The sequence below is a fragment of the Equus caballus genome, chromosome 5 (genome assembly GCF_041296265.1).
Source record: "Equus caballus isolate H_3958 breed thoroughbred chromosome 5, TB-T2T, whole genome shotgun sequence".
Lineage (NCBI taxonomy): Eukaryota > Metazoa > Chordata > Mammalia > Perissodactyla > Equidae > Equus > Equus caballus.
The window spans coordinates 75,403,074-75,424,983 of NC_091688.1; the positions used below are offsets into that span (position 1 = coordinate 75,403,074).

Below are 21,910 nucleotides of genomic sequence, written 5' to 3' on the forward strand. Positions count from 1 at the left end.
CCTTCCCTGGCTTTGGAAGTTTGACCTAACACTTGAAAGGCAGGTAAAGTTTTCAAAGATGGAGGGGAAATGGAAGATATGAATAAAAGAAGAAACGTGAGAACAACCCACAGCTGCACAAGAGAGTAAGGGTACAAAACTGACTCCAAAGGGTACTAAGAAATAAGGCTGGAGATGTATGGAGCACATCACAGAGAACTCCAAAAGCTGGAGAAGAGTCTAACAGGATGTAGTCTTTATTAAGAAAATAAGGCACTGAAAGTGAAACATAAGAAAGATCACCTTGGTGGCACTGTGAGGAAAGGACTGAAGAGAGGGGGAATCTGGAATTAGAGAAGTCAGGCAGAGGCTATTGCAGTAATCACACCACGGAGATCCTGGGGGCCTAAACTAGCACCACGGGTATGGAATGAAAGGAACAGCTAAACGTTACACCAAAAAAATGTCAGCAGACTTTGCTGAATGACAAGATAAGGGTAATAAAGGATAAATAAATCCACTGTCAAAAACAAGAAACTACCTCCAGGAAGCAGAGCTTGATTTCCTCTCTCCCTCACTCCCTTGAGAGTGGGCTATACTTCATACCTTACTTTCAAAGAATAGAGTAAGAAGAAGGAAAATCTTCACAGTGGAGAAACCTGGCAAACACCACCTCAACCACGTGATGCAAGTTCACATCCCCTATGATATCACGTAGATATCATGTACCTCCTGAAAGGAAGTGATGAGAAGGGCACTACACTTTAAAGGGATTCCTTCCAAACACCCATAACCTCCAAGTAGCCATGAGAAAAACAGACAAAGCTAGACTGAGGGACATCCTACAGACAACTGGACAGTACTCCTGAACACTGTCAAGGTCATGAAAAACAAGGAAAGACTAAGAAACTGTTACAGACCAGAGGGGACAGGGAGACATACAACTAAATGCAATGTGGCACTCTGGATTGAATCCTGAAACAGAAAGAAGACACAAATGGAAAAACTGATGAAATCCAACATAGTCTAGAGTTCACTTAATGGTAATATATCAATGCTGGTTTCTTAGTCTTGACAAATGTTCCATGGTAATATAAGATATTAACAACAAGGGAAATGAAGTGAAGAGCACAAGGGAGTTTCTGTGCTACCTTTGAAACTTTTCTGTAAATCTAAAATAAAAAGATTATTTTTTTAAATGAGGGACTCAGATAATGTCACTATCAGAATTTGGGAAAAGGAGGAAGTTGATGTCAGGAATATGAACTGGACCCAAGATGAACTCAAGTATAATAAAGCCTTATCATCTTGCAAAGAGAGCTGAGTTCAAAAGCTAGGACCACCACTTGGATAAGTTTCTCTAACCTTTCCAAGGCTTGGTTTCCTCATTTGTCCAAAGGTTATAATAATCCATATCATATATCCTTATTTTTATATAGTAGCTTTAGGATCTTAGAAAAAAAATTTTCCCCAAACTAAAAATAAATAGCACAAATTTAAAATAATTAATGATAACAGTAACCTACCGCTGATTCACAAAAGGGCTGGAAAGTTCTGCAAGCAGGCGAAAATTCCCAACGTACGCCAGGACTCCATCCCTCTGGATGATAAACATAAAACACAATGTCAGGGATAACATTCTTATCAAAATACCGAAGAAACATTCAACAGCTTCTCAGCATAAAATAACAATTGATATCAAAACACAGCAAGTCTGCTAAACTGATTGGCTTCTTCATGAGAACTTATGTCATTAGCATACTACAATATTTTTAATAGACAGCATATTGTATACTTATGTTCACTTACGTAAATAATGTTCACTTACAAAAACAGATTTCAAGCACTTGTCTCATGTTAAACGAATCAAGTCTGTAAATAGCCATTATTAACAGCCTTCTCAAATTACTGTAGAAATATGATCAAAGTAGTGTGAATTTCAGAAGTTGAGGCATTTTATAGCAACTAAATACCTAATAGGAACTCATTTTATATCCATTAATAGAAGAACCTTAAAAATCTCAAAAGTCTACTTAACATTCTAAATAACAATATATAAGCCTGTGAGCAGATGCATATTTGCCAAATATAACAACATATGCTAAATCTTATCTATCACATTTGACCTGAAAATATATTTGTCAACCAAGATCCTAGAGCTAAAACACACACTTTTGGGAACCTTCCTGAATTTAGAAACATAACACCAAGTATAGTCCACCAATTTAATAATAGGAAAAGTATAGCAGAGTTAACAAGCATTAGCAACAAAACCAAAAGTATACATTCCAAAAATTGTATGTAATTAAAAGACGTTACTAGGTAAATGGAGTCATTCCAGCACTTGCAATTAAATAGAATTATGACTTTACACCAAAGGAAATAACCCTACCTGCCCCCAAAACATTAGATAGGCATGGAGCTTCAGAAGCATTTTTCCTACTGGTTATACTATGCTGCTCCCCAAATAGGACTAACATAAAGCAATAAAAAAAAATAACAAATGAGCTTTTTATTTGAAGGTTTTCAGTACCTCTCCATGTAAATTATTTTAGGGATTACAAATTCAGAGCTATATTACAAGAATTAGCTTTTCCAAGACTAATCTAAAACTTTTATAATCTCAAAGTCACGGTCCTTAGTGAAACTGAAATGTGCGATGAGGAAGAAGGAAGGAGGATGGGCAAAGAGACAAAGTCAGCAGGCAAGATGCACACTGTCTACAGCGGGGTGGTCAACTTTTTAGAGTCAACTGGGACACTGCTACACCAGTCCAAAAACACAGAACAATATATGAGAAATAATTATGCACATGTGTTATTACTTTAACATAAAACTATGAATAGGTGTTTATTTGAAATTACATATTTTTCTGTACTATTCACTTTTCTGTTAAACACTTTTACTTATACAAAACAATAGGACAAGTTAATAGTGGCAATTAGTAGTACTTAATAGAACTAATTAAATAAATAAAATGTATGAAAAAATACAATATTTTTATAATGTTTCTTTCTGCCCTTTTATTTAGATCTTTGTTGGATATTTAAATTTAGTAGGCTATATTGTATGCTTTTATGAAACATAAATCTAAGTCTTTTTAAAAGGAGAATGTAAATACAATAGGGCTAATTACATAAGCAGTTATTACCTATATTTAATAAAAAATAATGACATCTTTCTATCCATGATACAACAGGATATTTTTACTCTTTGTTCCCTTTCCCAATAATACTTGTCTGAACTGCCTGTGGCCTTAAGAATATACTCTTATTTTTTTTTGCAGGAGTAAAACATCTACAGTCAAATGTAAAATCCACTTTGACCAGTGGCTCTGCCCTGAGAATCCCACATGACAGGTATCAGTCCAACATGATGACCTCAAGCTAAACATTTTCTTAACAAAGGTGTCTGAACATAAAATACTTAAGATTTCACTTTCTAACAGTAGGCTTTTAGAGTTATAAGAATTCAGTCTCCAGCTCTCTCAAAATGTCCATCCACTTTATATCTACAGGCTTGTTTTGGTAGACTAGCTGTTTGTCTGTAAGGTCCTTTGCGTGTACAAGCTCATCATATAGGCTATCCATTTATAAAATAGCCATCATTTTTAAACACCCCAAAGCACACTGGATGGATTCCAAATAAGTTACAGTTCTAGTAAAGGGAGTCCTGTTTCATGTGGCTACTCTTTTCTGGTAACATTTTTTAGTTAAGAACTCAAAAAATGAGGCATCTTTTCACTGTGAGTTTTTGTGACAAGCCGCATATAATATCCATCAACTCAGGTACAGATAGTTCATGCTTTCCTAGCTCCTTATGACCTCCTCAACGATCACCAAACAGTTTGAGAAACGGTACGTAAATATGTTTTACTGTAATACTTTTTTGCATCCTCATCCTCAATTATTTCCAAATTAAAGAAGGACATTCTTCCTGCCTCACACTTTGAATGCACAGTTTCACAGCAGGCCATCATTTGCTGTCAACAATCATAGCTATCTTGTAGGCACATGTCCACAGAGGCCGTCTCCTTCCATTTCCATAAAGTCAAAAATCTTATTTAGTGCTTTTGCATGTTTTGAGGAAACTAAAGATGAGAAGAACTTTCATTATGAAAGCCTCAATATCAGAGGTAAGCAAATCACATCCCTTGTTAGTAGTGTTGTATGCCAGGTGTGGAAGACATTTAGCAGGTAATATCTTTCCATTGTCTGGTAAGAAGTTCATAGACTGAATGGAATTTGCCAAAGTTTCTATTTGCACTGTCTGCCAAAGGTGCAGAGAGATGAGCCGAGTCTAATTTGTATGTGAACAACATTTATGTTTTATGTAGTTTCTTTATAACCTTCATAGAAATCAAAAGTTCAATTTGAAGCTCCTAGGGAACCCCTTTCTGTTGCTGCAATTTGATGCATCATTTGATAAACCGTAGAAAGTATGACCGTGGGTAAGATCTGACAGAATCAACTCTCTAGTTTATACTGTAAGAAGCCAACACCTCTATTATCAAAATTTCCCCCTTTTTCACCTACAGGGTATTTTGGATGCAACTTCTGAATCAGGAAATGTAACTTTATTCAGTTTAATAGAGCAATCAGGGAACAATAAACTGTGTACATTCATGTGGTGTGTCCAAGCAAATTCAATGCCTGCTATTTTCAGCTGAGCATTAGTGTCTTTTAGGAAGATGAAAAAAATACAGATAGAGTAGATGCACTTGCCCGTCTCATTCCAGACTTGGGGAGATTCAGTCTCTTTAGGCGCTTTTACGCCCCTTCTCTATCAGGTTTGCTGGGGCTGCCGTAACAAAGTACCACCGACTGGGTGGCATAAACAACGGAAACTTATTGTCTTACAATTCTGGAGGCTAGAAGTCCGAAATCAGGCAGTGCTCCCTCTGAAGGTTCTGGGGGGGGGGGGCGGATCTGTGCCAGGCCTCTCTCCTGGCTTCTTGCAGTTCTTTGGCTTCTGGCAGCCCAACTCCAATCTTCACGTGGCATTTTCCCTGTGTGTATGTCTGTGTCCGAATTTCCCCTTTTTATAACGGTACTAGTCATATTCCAAGCTCCTGGATATTTCATGGGCTTATTTTTAGTTTTGATGATTTGTTTAAAGTTTAGGTGAGTTTTTCCAAAAGAAGTGGTTGGAATATTTGAGTGAAGAAGAGGTCAGAAGAACGAGTAATTGTGTTCAAACGTAGACCATCCAAGTAAAATTAAAAAGTTGAACTGTTCTGCTTTTCTCTCCTACGATGATTTAATTCTGCAGTGAATAGGGTAAGGAAGAAGAACTTTGAAAATAGTGCACAACTAGAACATCACTCTTGGGGGAGACAAAAATGCAAGGGAAAATGTTATTTTAGTGAGATGTTTACTTGAGCCAAACATAAAAGTGTTAGAAACATATTTATTATTATTATTATAATACTTCATTATAATGAATTCATGTTTGTAATAAACATTCACTCTTGTTTCTCTCTCTCTCTCTCTTTTTTTTTTTTTTTGGTAAGGAAGATTGGCCCTGAGCTAACATCGGTGCCAATCTTCCTCTATTTTGTATGTGGGACGACTCCACGGCATGGCTTGATGAGCAGTGTATAGATCTGCGCCCAGGATTCAAAGCTGCAAACCTGGGGCCACTGAAGCAGAGAGCAGAAACTTAACCACTACACTACTGGGCTGGCTCTCACTCTTGTTTCTTTTTTTTTTTTTAAAGATTTTATTTTTCCTTTTTCTCCCCAAAGCCCCCCGGTACATAGTTGTGTATTCTTCGTTGTGGGTCCTTCTAGTTGTGGCATGTGGGACGCTGCCTCTGCGTGGTTTGATGAGCAGTGCCATGTCCGCGCCCAGGATTCGAACCAACGAAGCACTGGGCCACCTGCAGCGGAGTGCGCGAACCCAACCACTCGGCCACGGGGCCAGCCCCTCTCACTCTTGTTTCTTAAAGATAAATCTCCTGTTCATAACATTGCCTTTCTCCCCGCAGTTAAAGTCAGCTGTTCTTCCAATCTATTTTTCCTAACAATTTTCTTCTTCGGGTTAGTTGTTTTAAGTCTATGGCATTCCAGGTAACTATATCCAGTTTTTAGAGAATATGACAGCCTGGACGGACTGCTATAAAATATTATGAGTTAATGTGTTCCTAAGGTCAGTCAAATCTTTGCTAAATTAATTTCTTTCAAATAAACAGTTTTTCCAAAGAGGAGATCCAACACTGAAATGGTTTTATTTTTGTTTAATTTGCATTTTATATGACTTTTAAAATATTTTAAAGCAGATACCCCAAAGTCATGTAAAATATGGAAATAATATAGACACAATGGCCTTAGTCAATTAATCTTTAAAAAACAAATCTAAAAATTCCTCTCTAGTTAACTTTAAAAATACAAAAAATACATTTATGAAATATACTATGTCCAAGACTTTTTGAGAGTTTAAAAGATTACTTCTTCTAACTCTTTTCAAATTGGTATAGAATTAAAAGTAATTATTAACCAAAATACCAAATTAATATCACACATAACTTGACTTTATGATATTCTTTAAGTACTAAAAGTTACTAGTAAAAATAGTAAATTTTATATGTTTTCATCTAAATTTGGCCAAAATGCAATATCTCCACACTTTGAGGAAACCTTCTCTTGATTTGTAAAAAATTGGGCATAATATCCTGGCCTTTTGCCTAATTTCTCTTACCTCTTCTCAAAGAGAATGGTTAGTTCTCTCATTTCTAGCCCAGTGGTTCTCAAAATGTGGTCCCCAGAGCAGCAGCAGCAGCATCACAAGATTTGCATCTTCAGGGGGCCCCATTCCAGTCCTAGGGAATCAGAAACCCTGGGGGTGGGACCAGCAATCTAGTTTTAACAGGTACTCTAGGTGGTTCCAATATACACAAAAGTTAGAGAACCACTGTCCTAGCTTAGAGATGACTAGAGATCTCTAAGCCCTAAGGAAACTAGCTCCCTACTTCTCTGAAATGCAATTAGTGAATATTTATGAATGCCCCCATCAGACCCCCCCCCCCAGCATTATCAAGGTACACTTGCTAAATTCCTCTAGAAAAGTTTATCCTGACCCCTTCTCTTAACCCCTAGCTGGGTCAAGCGCCTCCACAGATCTCTCTGCTTGTCTGCTAGAGCACTCACCCCCTGCAAATATCTACGCTCCGTGTGTCTCGTTTACTGTTCTAGCCATAAAGCCTGGTGCAGAGCCTGGCCCCGTTTCCTGAGTTGAACCACTCCTGCTCACCAGTGTGAAGCAGGCAGAATCACTTCCAAAATCAAAATCCTAAGAGTCCTTCAGGCCTATTTCTGAGGGGGTAATAGCACCCTGATGAGACTATTAGTACTCCATTCTAAAAGAAAAGGAGAAAAATATCCAGGTTTTACTTTCGTAAAGAGATCAGAACTGAATTAAACTTGTTATGAGAAAAATGGTCTGACTAATCTCCAAACCTTGATATGTTTAGATTAGTGAAGCAAGACAGGGAAAAGTGGGCAGGCAAGTAAAAGAGGTAGGGGAATTGAGACCTACGTAACAGCTACAGGGCAGAAGGAAAACAGCTAGAAGCAGGTTATCAATGAGCACACCAGCAAACTATGGGCCCTTTGTTAGCTGCATGGCCTTGCGGCTGCTACTGACCTTCTCTAACCCCATTTCCAGATCTCCATAAATATGGTGAATACTTTTTAAAAGAGCTATTATTAGGAGTGTATGGCTGCCACCACCACCATCATCAAATGACAGAGTTAAAATTAATTGACAGACGGAAGTGTCTAATAATGTCAATTGATATTACCACTATATCCCAATACCGACGGTAGAATTTACACAAATGTTTATTGGCTAACTGACTACCAGAAATCTTTTAAAATCTTATTCTATTTGGGTACTTCATTATGATAATTAAGCAGTTAAGTCTGGGGAGGCAGGGATGGGTAACAGATGATCACGGGCCTGTGGTAGGGAGGCCAAGCTCCCGGGTGACTTTGGGCAAAGCTGACCTAAGCTTCTTCACTTTCTCCATTTGTAAAATGGGCATAATACCATCTTTATGACAGAACTGACACATGAATAAAATGAGATGCATATTAATGGCAATCAGAAAAAATATGAAAACAGAAAAAGCACTCAAATTTTTTTTAATTCTTTTAGTTAAAAGTGAAATTGAACTAGGTAATTTTTCTTACCATAATTATAAAGGAGATGAAATAAGCTTAAGAAGAAGTCCTAAAAAGGCCCATTCCTTCCTGCCTAGGCAGAAGTCTTTACCTCCCTGATACCTGGGTAACTACACAGGACTACGGGTCCAGCCTGAAATGATGACGAGGAATGAATAATAAGAAAGAGCGATGACCATCACAATTAGTAAAAACTGAATGTGGATTCACTACTGCTATTTTACTATAAAAGATAAATTATGTTAACAAATCACTCCTCAAAAAGGAGTTAATGTTACTTTCCAATTGCTGCAGAAAAAATCCAGTTTGAAAAGGTAAATAAACATTTCTAAGGGTAAACTCAACTGTTTTATACCTAACAGGTTTGCCAACTTTGTACCTCACTTTGCACAGCTATGTCGCCCAACCCAAACTTAACTCTGTTCACAGCTTTATCTTTATTGCCATCACAGTATCATAGGGTTGAAAAGGTCTCTGAAGATTGCCTAGTTCTATTATCGACAGATTTTTTTAATCTCATCTACCAAAACTCTTCAAATTTGCCCCTCAGCCTGGACAACTCCCTGGGGAGGAGCGCAGCATCTCCTGAAGCAGCCTACTCCATCCTGGGATCGCTATTCAGAAGTTCCAGAACAATACTGCACCCTGATTTCCACTGCCAGTCCTACTTCTGATCCTGGCAATCCAAAATCTCTTTTGCATATGATAACCCTTCCAATATTTAAAGACAGTATACGTCTATCTTCTTTCTAGGTACCATTTCCAATTTGCTCAGAAAATTCTGGTTTCCCCTCTTCAGAGTTCCTGAGCCCTATTAACTGCCAGTATTCACAAAACAAAAACAAACGGATCAAACAACAAAAACCAACTAATCTCTTGATGAAAAGAACCATTTACACATAATAATCCCTACATGTTCCAGTTAAATCACATGTGCACACACATCTTTTTGAGGATGCAGGGCAACCTCTCTGAAGACAGTTTTGGCAGAACGTCAATTTCCTTAAAAATGTATACATAACCATTCGCCCAGGAATCCCACTTCTACACAATTATTCTTTTAAAATAATTATGTATGGGCACAAATATGAAGATGTAAGGATGTTCACTCAAGTTATATATAATAGTGAAACTTAGAACGAACACATAACTATAGGGAATTGATTAAATATTACTATACATCCATACGCCACAAGAGAAATAATGATACAATCAAATGGCCTGAGAGTAAAAACATTTTCAGAACTTGCGAAAGACAGAGAGTTTACCTTCTTCACACCCCTTCTTAGGAAATATTTGAGGTTATGCTGCAACACGATGAGTGAGTAAACCAAGACAGTCAGACATAGGATAAAGAAAACAGTGGCCCCAAACCCATTAGTCTTTGACAGGTTCCTTGCTTTCTGACACAAGTGTACCAGTTATTTTGTTGTATGCAATACTTCAATGTGAACAATTTTAAATTTTAGTTTTGAACCCATTTTTTGTAATATATATTCATACACAGAATGTTATTTTTGATTTATGCACACAAGCATATAGGAAAAAAGTAAACAGGATACATTCCTAGGCATAAATGTTTATTAAGTAAATATAAGTAGTTAACTCTGGGCTGTGGGATTGGGGTATTATATTTTCTTTTTGTTTGTCAATACTTGCTAATCCTCACATGAAAACAAATGACCTGTCGAATTTTTTCAAATGGCCTCTGCTTGTACATTATTTATCATAGTTTTTTAATTTACAATGTTAGGGGCCTTAACCACTATTGTCCAAATGTATACTCTTGTGATTCTCTTTCTACTCCTCTGAATTCTCCTCTGCCTCTTTTAGAGGATCATCCTTCTTCTGGCCCCTGACCCTGACCCCGACCACACTAACCCCACAAGACAAACTTAATCCTAATGGCACATGGGCCCTTTTCCCCTGGAATAGCCATGAATCACCACGAACCTCATAACATCTAGAAGCATCCTCCTGCCCAACCTGGTTCTCCCACTTCCTTCCCTAGTGTCACATTCCTGTAGTGCTCGGGGTCATTTCACCCTCTTCCTTCCCTTTATTCTCTGAAATCCAAACTAGTCACCAAGATCTACTGACTACAAAATGGCTCTAAGATTTGTTTCTTCCTCATTAATATAACCACCAAAATTAAATTTTTCATAATCTATCACCTACACCATTTCAATAACCTCCTAAAAGATATCTTCCCTCATGCAGATTTTTTCTACCTATTATCAGCTTTATCTTTCTAATATGCCAGTTATATCAAGTTATTTTTTGGCTAAAGGTCCTACAACAATTTTGTGAAAAGTAAAAATGCAAGGCTGGTGAGGCGGAATGTGCACTCAATCAGGCATCCCCATCTTACCCATCCAAATCCCATCACCAAGCCCACACAAATCCCATCCACTGACAACCCAAGTCCTTACTACCACCCATGAGGGTCTGACCTCTTCTCCTCAGTGACTTTCCTATGTTTTCTGACCCAGGAAGCTTCATTTTTTTCTGCCAATCTAAATATTCTTTAAAAAAAAAAAAAAACTGAGCTTAAGTCCCATCTATCTCAAAAGCTCTTAGAAATTTCAAAAAAGCATACATATATATAGAAAAATGTATGCACAACTTATATAAACTGCAAGAATATACATCAAGTATTATCAGTAGTTATCTGTGAAGAATCAGATCTAAAAAATGTTATACTAAGCCCTATATTTCTACAAAGTTTTTTTTCTAACATCCATATTCAGACAAAAGAAATTAATAGAAATTAATATACTCATCTTACCATTCCCTAAACTGCTAGAGCATTACTGATTTATCACTGGGTAATGCATTGCTTCAATCTTTTAATGGCTTCCTATATTTAAATCTTAGCTACCTAATTGAATCCCACAGTCCTATCATACTCTTATCTCTTACCCTGCACCTTCTTAGTTCAAAACCACTGTGAGCCACACAGAGGGTGTTAGATACACTTCCGTAGTCTTGCTTCTCTATCTTGTGATCCTGTACATCAAGGACTCTTGACCTGTTTAATCCAATACGCCTGTGAGAGTTAGCATCTGGCACGTACTTCGAAGGGCATAGGCAGCCATCAGATAAGCTCCAGGTTATGCGTAATTCCTTGTTACCTTATCCCCCTCTTCTCCTCAAGAAAACCTACTGAAATACAAGTGAAATACATGCTATTAAAGGGACAAGTTTAAGGTTGCTCTAATAAATTACACATTTTGATACTTTACTGTTAAATTATAGCAAACCTCACAACTGACTTCTGGTCAATATGGTGGTTCCACTTCTGCCATCTACCTTTAAGGAGCTTTGCTTATAGTAAAATTCATACTTGCCATGGTCCTGCATGACTCCAAGGGAAAACAAAACAGGATTTGTCTGATCCCTTCCGGAACTTAAAAGAAAATTCTCCTTTTAGCCAGTGATTATGAAAATCTGGATTTTCTTACCATGGGAAATTTACTTTTCTAACAGCTGAGAGTCTAGGGTCAGGGATTTAGAAAGTAAGGGAAAAAGATAACTAAAGCTATTATGCACCTACTAATGCTAGAATGGCGCTAAATACTGTGCCACCACCAAAGGCTTGGAGTGGGCTAGGCACCATTTCCTACCACGAGGGCTGTAGAATTGGCACGAGATAAGTTCTGGACACCCTAAATCGGAACATTGTGCAAACATGCGACTGCATTCTACGGCAGCCAGAATAACGTACGTTTTTTAGGTTATTTAGACTGACCTGGAGCCTTAGCACATTTCCCTGGAAAACCCTTTCAGAGTACCATCAATCTAGAAATGAGATTTGGGAACAAAATCCACCCTACATTTACTAACTATTTGCTTAACTTTAATCATTCAATATTTTTATTTACTTACAAAACAGAGTTGAAGGTCTGAGCTAACACAGGATTAGATTGCCAAATCAGAGTCATGTGAACTAGTGACCTTACTTAGTGTTAAGCTTTACTAAATGTTACAAGGATAGAGGCTATCAAATAATTCAGAGGAAGGAGAGAGAGGTCAAGGATATCAAGGGCAGTTGGCAAGCCAGGTCCTTCTTGTGCTGAACAAGTGGGGCTGGCCCAGAAGATACGAAGGCTCTACAAGCTGAGGTTTGCAAAGCTCCTCACACGGGAGTGAGAGTTTAACTTAGAAAACATCTCCATTTTATACCCCAAGAAAGTTGTTCAGCCTACGTGACATTCCCCAAGGAGCCAGGCCTCATAGATCCTTGGTTCTCTTCACTATCAGCAATCCTTAGCCAGAAACATCCTAAGGCCATTTCAGAGTTAAGGTCTCTTCCTCCTAACCACATTAGTACTTTATTTACCCAAAGGTCCTGTTGACAAGGAGATTAGACCAGAGTCACATGCCTTCGTTTCTTTCCCTCCCTTTCTCCCAAGGAAGTGAATGAATTTGCAGGTCAGCTGCTTTTATCCCCTCTTCCCAGGGTTACTTAAGAACTTGGTGACTTAATTTAGCTTACACTTCTTTGCCCATTGCCTAGCTCCCCAGTATTAGAAGTAAATCAAATGAGTTCAACAAAACAGTTGAATCACAGAATCTCAGAATTAAAATAGAACTTTAAAGATAATTTAGTGCATGCTCCTACCCAAAGTTTCTACTTAGCTACTTTTATATCTATCTGACTGAAGATTTCTTAGGGTAGAAGAACAACTTTACAAGGCCATTGTTATAATCTTGTATTCAGTGGGAATGTCTCTTCTGTAAACAGAAGCTTCTCTTTACCATCCCCATCAGTCCTAGTTCCACTGTCTGAATTAATCCAGAATAAGTCTACTTCCTCTTCCACTTAATAGTCCTTTCACATTTCCAAGGACATTTCAAAGCCATTATGTCCTACAAGTTCTTATCTTTTCTAGGCTGACCTCTCTGAGTCTTTCAGTTGCTTATCTTAAGGCAATAGCTACCTGATCTAATCTCCCCTCTGCAGTCACCTGGCAGCTCACCCCTGAACACGTGAGATTTTAGAGACTCCAGATGATGACGGTCTTGGGTACGGTCCAACCAGGAAAACCGTAATTTTATTTGATTTGGATACTGTACCTCCCTTAATATGATATAAATTTGAAGACAGTTTTCATTTTTAGCAGATGTGACACGCTTTTAGTGCAACTGAAGTTGCAGTCAAATACCACATTCAAGTCACTCCCCACTTCTTATACATTGTTAAACCTAAAAGCAACACTTAACATTTATCACTATTAAGTTCCATTTATTTGTTTCAGCCTATTATTCCAGTCTGAAACTTTTAAAAATGCGATACGTCATCCAACATATTATTAGCTTCCCCTTCCTAACCTTGTTTCGGTCATTCGATAAACTTGCTTTTTTCTTTTTAAGTTTGTTTTATTGTGATAAAATATCCATAATATAAAATTTACCCTTTTAACCACTTTTAGTGTACAATTCAGTGGCATTAAGCACCTTCACATTGTTGCGCGATCACCACAATCCATCTCCAGAACTTTCTTATATTCCCAAACTATAACTCTCAGGCATTAAACAGTAACTTCCCAATATCCCCTCCACCCAGCCCCTAGTAACCACTACCCTATTGTCTGTCTCTAGGATCTTGACTATTGTAATGACGAATAAAAATGGCAAGTAATAGGATACATTGGAGAATATGAGGAAGCCATTTGGTATAAACCTAATTCGGCCTGAACTTGTCTTTCCAAAAGGGCCTGACTGAGGCCGCTGAGCAGGCATTGTATATCTGCTTTAGAGATTCCCTATGGCAAGAGCAAAAGGCCCTTGAGATAAAGGTGCAACTTCCCTCCCCCTCCCAACTTGGCGTCTCCTTAAGGATTAAGCGTCTTTCCTTAGGCTAGAAGCTGATTGCTGCGCTTACCTGTGACCGCCCAGCTGGAGACAACAGACTTGCCTCCTGCTACGCCCAGCAAGACAGCAGACCCACTACCTGCTGTGTCCATCAAGTGCTATGCACAGGGCAATCTTGTGACTAGTGTGGGAGGGACATTTCAATCATATGTGAAACACCCTCTTTGAGGGTATATAACTACCCTGTGTACCCCCACTTCTTTGGAGTGCTCTGTTCCTTTGTGGAAAGACTCTTCCGGGTTATAATCCTAAAATTTAAGCTCAGAATAAACTCATCCAAATTTTCATTTATAGATTGGTTATGGATTATTTTCGTCGACAGTAAGTATCTCATATAAGGAGAATCATACAATAAGATCACTTTTTTAAAAGTCAAACTAAGAACAAAATATTGACTAGGGTAGACACGGCAGTTCTCTAGGCTAACATCTATTTTATCGTCATACACCAAGTCCAATTTATAAACTGTTTTCTTTCCTGGTATTGAAAGGAAAATAGGTTTCAAAAATCAAGCCAGCTTAGAGAAAGAAAGGGAGACACCTCTACTAAAATCATCTCACTACGCGAATCTGAGAGGATGCCCTTTGCCCACAAAAGAGCATGAAGCAGTAAGCACAGGACAAAGGAGGAGGAACTAGTCTTGAACTCCCCCTGAACCAAAACCCCCCGAGTAGAAGGCCTTAGGGGAGCTTTGTTAGGTTCGTGAAACATGGGGAATGGTCTCATCAGGTATTCTGTATCAAAAATGAAATAGTAAAACAAATGTCAAAACTAAAAGCATACATATACATATATATATATCTTTATACAGACACATATATTTTTTTAAAGTGACCACTTAACATTTTTACCATGGCTAATCCCTCAATTAGTAGTAAGAGTTATAAACTAACTGTATGATTGTGCTTTTTTATAGATTTGTATAACAGAGCTATAGAAATACTAACAAAACAATTTCCAAGACATTTCTGACAGCCTATTACTCATTACTGTATAAGAAAACTGACAATCTTTTATTTCAGTAGGAAAAAAAACTATTTAACATGTTATTCAAATTTTTAGAATATTTTTCTTTGATGTAAATATTTAACATGTTTCATTGTACGTAAATTTACTGGGGAATAGAAATCACACAGACCTTACTATTGAATCATGCTATAGTACACTATATTAGGTGGCTATTTTTAATACCTACCTAGTCAACAGAAGTGTTAATTCTTGACATTTTATCTTTTGAAATGTTGCTACAACAGCTACTATAGTTATCTAACATTTTTCTTTAAGTCTATCTTAATGGGAGAAAAGGAGGAAATACATTATTTAGGTGAGAATAGGCAACACTATTAAAATCATTTTAAAACAGGAGCTTCTCTTTTTTAACAGTGTTAATGATAAAATGTTAGTGAGTCATGGCCTTTGTTTCCTGGTACTGTGGAAATTTTTCTTAGATGAAACACAGAAGACAAATAGTTTTCTAATTCTTATCTCCTGGTATAAATTACAACTTTACTGTATCTGACATAACAACAAATCTTTCCCTCCAATACCACTTCATACAAATTTGCTTGTAAATGTTTTTAAAATGTAGATACTGGGGTAAAACATTAAACAAAAAAACGGAAATTCTCATCCTCGAGGAGGCACACTGCACTTAATACCCTGAGATAAAGGCAACGAGAGGCATCTGAAAGGAATTTTCTCCCTAAACTGCAGCAGAATGGTTTAATGAGTAGATTCTAAGGCAGTGTAATAACGCAGAGGAGCTGGGAAAGGATGTATCTACTCTTCCAAATGTACTGGAACTCACTCTCTAAAGGAGTGGTTTGACTGGGGAGAAGAGCTGATTCACAGGGAACACAGAAGAAAACTAAGGTCACCCAAGAAGTCAGAAAGGGAATACAAAACATGGGGGTTTACCCTTAAAAATAGGACATTAAAGCACGAATGTGTTCACTTCCTTTATGGTAAGAAATTAGCCTGTCATAATTAGTACGATAATTAGTATCCTGTTGCCGAAGGGGTGAAAGCTGAATATCAGGAAAAAAAACTGCAGGATTCTTACCCTCCTACACAGACAGAAGACAGAACTTCTAAGTCCTAGATTACTCCACCGGAGAATTTTTAAATTCCAGTAAATATATTAGGGAGAGGTAAAACAATAGTGGATCAAGACATTATATAACCTATATATGACCTATAATACCCTAAATTCAAAAGAATCTTACTTTTCAACTATTCAGTAGGTATACATTTAAAACCTACAGGTAACTCACGTCTTTTCTTCACTTTAAGTTTTATTTTGTTCCAGTTAGACAATATTTTAAGAAAAAAGCTTACTACAAACAGCTTAAATGGTTGCATAACTATTAAGCCAAAGAGCTTTCCAAATACCAGTTCTTATAAAACTCATAAGAATTTCATGAAAATTTATACAGCATGATAATAATGAGTTGTTATTATTATTATTTTGTTATCCTTACTTAAAATGCACAAAGTGACCTGGGAATTCACTGCATGGAAAAAAAAGTCTCATACAAACAGTAAATGTAAGATCTGTAAATGACATAGAACGTCTACAACTATAAACATTTATTATTTCATACAATTTTTTTCTATTTTGTTTCCTTATGAATAGATTCACTAATTAAAGATAAATTTATTTCATATCATTCCTTTATTTCATACAACAGAACATAGGAAGACATATCAAAAAAGCAACCATCTTTGGAAAAATTGCAACTGATTTTCTTATCAACTTTACTAAATAAAACAAGAGTTAATTTCTTTTTAAAAAATCCACAATGCACTTTATTGATTTTTTTAAAAGGCATAAAAGTCCAAAGAAAAAATAGTATTCATCCCACATAATTAAATTTTCAACTTGCCAACCCATGCACAGCCAGCCACTTGCCAAGCCTGAGATTTCAGTGGCCAAGAGAGCAGCTCACAGTATTCACATTTACAAATGCATGTAAGCGACCCGCTATCTTTCATCAGCCTATATTCTATTCACAGCACAGTGATTCTGACTCATGTTCAGAGAACACAGTTCTACATTGCAGCATGATATTCAACTCACATGAGTACCCACATGCATTCTCCCCAGAGTTAACCAGTATTTTGTGAGTGAGTTTCCACATCTTCTTAGCGAAAGTGTTTAGGAAACAAAGTGCTTGTATACCAAATATCCAAGATCTGTAAAAGGTAGAAGTCTATATTTTATAACTACCTATAATCTACTAAAATCTACAAAAGAGGACAGAAATAAACAGTAGGTATGCCAGTAAAAATAGCCTATTGCTTCAGAAAAATTAAGTGATTATGGATACCTTTTGGGACACATAAGCACTTATTTATAACATTAAAACCAGCACAAATTTTTAAAACATTTGTATTAATTATTTATATTTATGACTTCAAATGAGGGATATAGAGAGATGCATTAATATATCTAACTCTTGCAGAAATAATGCCAAATTGACCTCTTATTCACCAGCTATCTTTGTGTGGGTCAATATAAAGAAAAATAGGAAAATATTATTAATACACATTTGTATGAATTTTTAACAGCCCTGCAAAAAATACTCACAAATGTCCAGTAATACAAGGATTTTAGTAATACCAAATAAGAAAAAAAAAACCAGTGGTTACATTTAAGTTTTAATACAGAGAAAATATTTACATATAAAATTTATACTATTCTAGTATACTATTCTAGTTTACATATATCTATTATTTCCAAATATCTATCTTGGGCTTGTTGGTATATCTAAGTTGAAAAATAACTGATTGTGGAGAAACCTAACAAATATGCAAAGGACATAAAGTTGCTAATTTACAGATGTATAATGTAGAGAAATAATTTTAGATATAAAATTTAATATGCACTACTGCCTGAGATTTGCTGTATCCTCTATCAGCTGAGTCTTGGAATTCTGATGAAGTCTCAGAGCAAGACTCTCTCACTGCTCCAGCCTACTTAAATGTAATTATGCATGTACATGTAATTACACATGCAACTGAACAGAAAAGAAAGATTTTAGCTGGTTATACAGGAATCTATACCTACCGCTGGCTGTTAAATCATAAATGCATCTAGAAAGACACAAATAACAATACTACATGATCCTAAAGGTTTTAAGTGAAAATTCAAGAAATTGGGGTCAACCTGCCTTTCTCAAAGTTTACAAAGCCAGACAGACACACTAATACAGGCACACAAGTAAAGTTATTACTTTTCTTAATAAAGAAGATATCACCAGAGTGATCCCTGAATGCAACTAGAGTTGGCCTTTATAAACTAAGAATTGTAGGTTTAGATTTATGTTCACACTTAAGTCACTATTCCCATTCTTGTCTGCTTGTTAGGCTATTGTAAATCCTGGCACTCACCAGTATAAAGAAGTATGCATACAGCGCTGCACAATGGTGAATTACAAAATATTTGTCACCAATCACTTTCCAATACAAAATGAGAATCAACAAATCTGTAAGAAGGAAAAATAAGGTAAGATATTCTATAGGAAGAAAGCTGCGTTGTTTTTCAAGTGTTTTTAACTCCTTCTCCTGACAACTCATCACAGTCCACTCGAGCCCACAGAACTTTGTTCATACCTCAGCAGTCCAATCACCCACTTTATCGTAAGGTATCTGCTTCCATATAACTGTCTGCCCCACTCTACTGTGACTCCTCCCGGATGATGACCAAGTGTGGGTGTCTAGCACAGAGCCTGGTATATAGGTATGTGATATATTTGTTGAAAGTATAAATGAACAACTTGTTTCCAGGGTTAAATAAAATGGAAATATTATTGAACAAAAATAATTTTAAAATAAGCTAAAATTACTGATTTTCATCATTACAATAATTCAAACAGATAAGATGGTGGCAGAAAAGCTACAACATGACCAACTCACTTATAATACAAATTTAACAAAAATTATTTAAAAATTAACAAAGGATGCAATTAAATATTAATTCAAAATAGCAAAACCACCAAGAACTATGACCATAAAAAAGATATACAAATAAAGGGGTCAAGGCATCAATTTTCTTAAAAGATCCTGAATCTAAACACCATAATTTGGAAAATAATTAGCTTCCTCTAATAAAACAGAAACTTCTCAAAACGTTAACAGCTATTTTCTTTACCAAATAGTTAAACATGAAATTTAGACACGGAAACCAATCACTATCACGGATGGAGACCTGGGAGGATTAAGGTTTTGTGGGGTCAGAGCTTATATAATATGGCGACCTTCTTTTAAGAAAATAAAAATTACTAATACAAAATTAGATATGAATATTTATAAAGAGAAAAGAAACCATCAAATTACAAATTCTAAAGAGAAAATAAATACCACAAATATGAAAATCAAGAAAAGAAAACATTAGTCATTAACTGCCTGCTACACCTCTCTGCCCACATCTTCCCTACATATTTTGGCTGTGAACTCTTTGGTCACCAATTTACATGAAAATGATCTTGTAATATTTTCTACAGAGACAATAAAAATAATTCATTTTTAGTTCAGCTTGATTTAGAAAAGCTTGTTTCAGTTCATATCTCTTGTTTTTAAATGTTTTGTATTGTGATCTAATCTGAGGAAACCTTTAAGTTTCTGTCACACAAGATTTCCTGGGTAGTGACTACTCTCCGAATTGACAATACTCATTAACCAATGCATGAGGTATATTGTAAATTTTGTGTTATCCTTGTTAATGACAGCATTTTGTGCCAAACGCACAAATCTTTTTCCATGGTGTTCACATGATTCTCTCTTTCTTTAATTGGACCAAATAATCCAATAGCCTATTCATTAATTTTATTCAAAATTTATCTCTTCCTCTTAATGAATCACTGTGTTTTGGTATAATCTAATTTCTTTTTACAGTCCACTTACTGATGGGAGAAAATTTTCTATTGAACCCATCACTCATCTTTATCACTTTTGTTTCTTATTCCATTATTTTGATTTGGATTTTCTTTCAGCTATTTATTAAATTTGAAAATTACAAAATAGGGTTCCCTCTATAAATGTCCAAATCAAGGATCTGTTATTTCTCTCATTTTATTGAGACAGTCCAAAATGTCTTTTCAAAAAGCAGTTAAAATGGCATATTCTCAACTTAACTTCCCCTTTGTATCCTTGTATAAAAGGCCATCTCAACTTCATCCCCCATGAGGGGAAATATGCCAGAGGGAAATGCAGATAGGAAGAGTCCATGATCTTAAGTGATTATGGCTAAAACAACTTACTTTTGCAAATTTTACCAAAACAATACAAAACTATGACCCTGGGAACACATTTAAAGTTCATTAGCTTCCCAGTAATTCCACCTGAGAGATTCTTTGGGACAAAAAGGGACCATCACTCACAAAAAAAATGTTCAAGCCTGAGGCTCCACTCTACAGCTCTGACCTTCAACGAGAACCAGAGAGCCAACAGGAAAAACGTTTCAGAAGGTTCTACCATTACAGCAGATATTTCTTCCTTCGTATGGGTCCTAACAGCTACTTCTCAAATAAATAAACCAAAAGCAAAGACTATGTATTCCTTGCATAATTCCATGAGTAGTTTAAAAAGAAACAGACAGTGAACAACATATCACATACCAGAAATGAGGTAGCCTGAAGCAATAGCAATATTCACTTTCACAAGCGATGGATCACCCCTATAAATATTTTAAACAAAAAACAAAGTTCCTTTTTTCAGCACACAGGTTTAAATGACAGCTACTTTTTTTTCTAGTGAGATTTAAATAAATGAAAATGCTTTCTGTAGATTCTCAAATGGCAAATTGTCATTTGCACAAGGTACTGTGTTAGCTATGATAATAATTCTAATTGCACAAGTAATCCTACTTTCCTATATTAGGTAAAAGTTTTATGAAAACAATTTTACCAAAAGACAACTTTTTATAAATGTATTCTCTTACGATTTGTTTGCAATAGAATTCAAATGGAATTCTAGATGCTGATTTTTTTTTTGATTACTTATTGTGAATGAGAGATTAAAACACCTCAGGAAATCATCTAGCCCACCTCTGAATTCAAGGTCACATACTATCATCCTCATCACTTTACTGAGGACTAGAGGGATTTGCCTCTCATCACACAATTAGGAAATGGTGGGAACAGGATAGTTTCACCCTGTTTTCACCCATACTCTTCTGCTGACTAGTGCTCTTTGCTCCAAGAAACAAATATAAATTAACAGTCCTTTATCTGATTTATAATGTGAACTACTGATAAAACAAACACAAAATAAAACTGATAACAGCTAAACTGGAAAGATTCAGCAGAAGTCATGCCTTCTTTATAAGTTTTGATCTGCAAATATGACCCAGGAGAGTTGGACCTGGAATAAATTATGGCATAAAAGAAAATACAAAAATATCAAAAATTATAGTAGGTAAAAGTTTGACATGGATAAAAATTCATCAATGAATCATATCTTTGCTATGAAATTTACTTCCCAGAAGAAGAGGTTCTGTTGACAATCATGTTAGTAAAATTAAAATTAAAAAGAAAAGAAAACACTAGAAATTGTTTAGGTAGATTACATAGAAACTTGGTCAAGGAATTAAATTCACTAAATTGATTCTCTCTGAAAAATATCTTCCCAATGAAAATTTATCAATACTAGATAATTCTGATGGGCATAATTCCGTATTTATGAACAAAACACAACATCGTTGCAGTTAAACAGATGGTTAAAAGGCCCGGTTAAATGGCCTCACATCCCCCAGAGCCCATGTCTACCACATTGCTGTGTAGTGCTTTCTCAAAACAGACCTCATCTCTCAAACTAAGCTGAACTAAGCCTTTTCACATAATTCCAGGAAATATAGTTTGCAAAATTTCTGTC

The 21,910-nt window shown here is 36.1% G+C and overlaps 1 protein-coding gene across 13 annotated transcripts in view; it reads right to left on the reverse strand.

Moving 5' to 3' along the window:
• Window positions 1-21,910, reverse strand: part of TLCD4 (TLC domain containing 4) — a 101,969-nt gene that overhangs the window by 20,084 nt on the left and 59,975 nt on the right. For all 13 annotated transcript variants that reach the window (XM_070268689.1, XM_070268687.1, XM_070268690.1 and 10 more), the window contains 3 exons: window positions 20,656-20,714; window positions 18,431-18,525; window positions 1,506-1,579 (listed from right to left, as the gene is read on the reverse strand). In XM_070268689.1, the coding sequence (XP_070124790.1) occupies window positions 1,506-1,579; window positions 18,431-18,525; window positions 20,656-20,714 (228 nt within the window). The remainder of the gene's footprint in view (window positions 1-1,505; window positions 1,580-18,430; window positions 18,526-20,655; window positions 20,715-21,910) is intronic.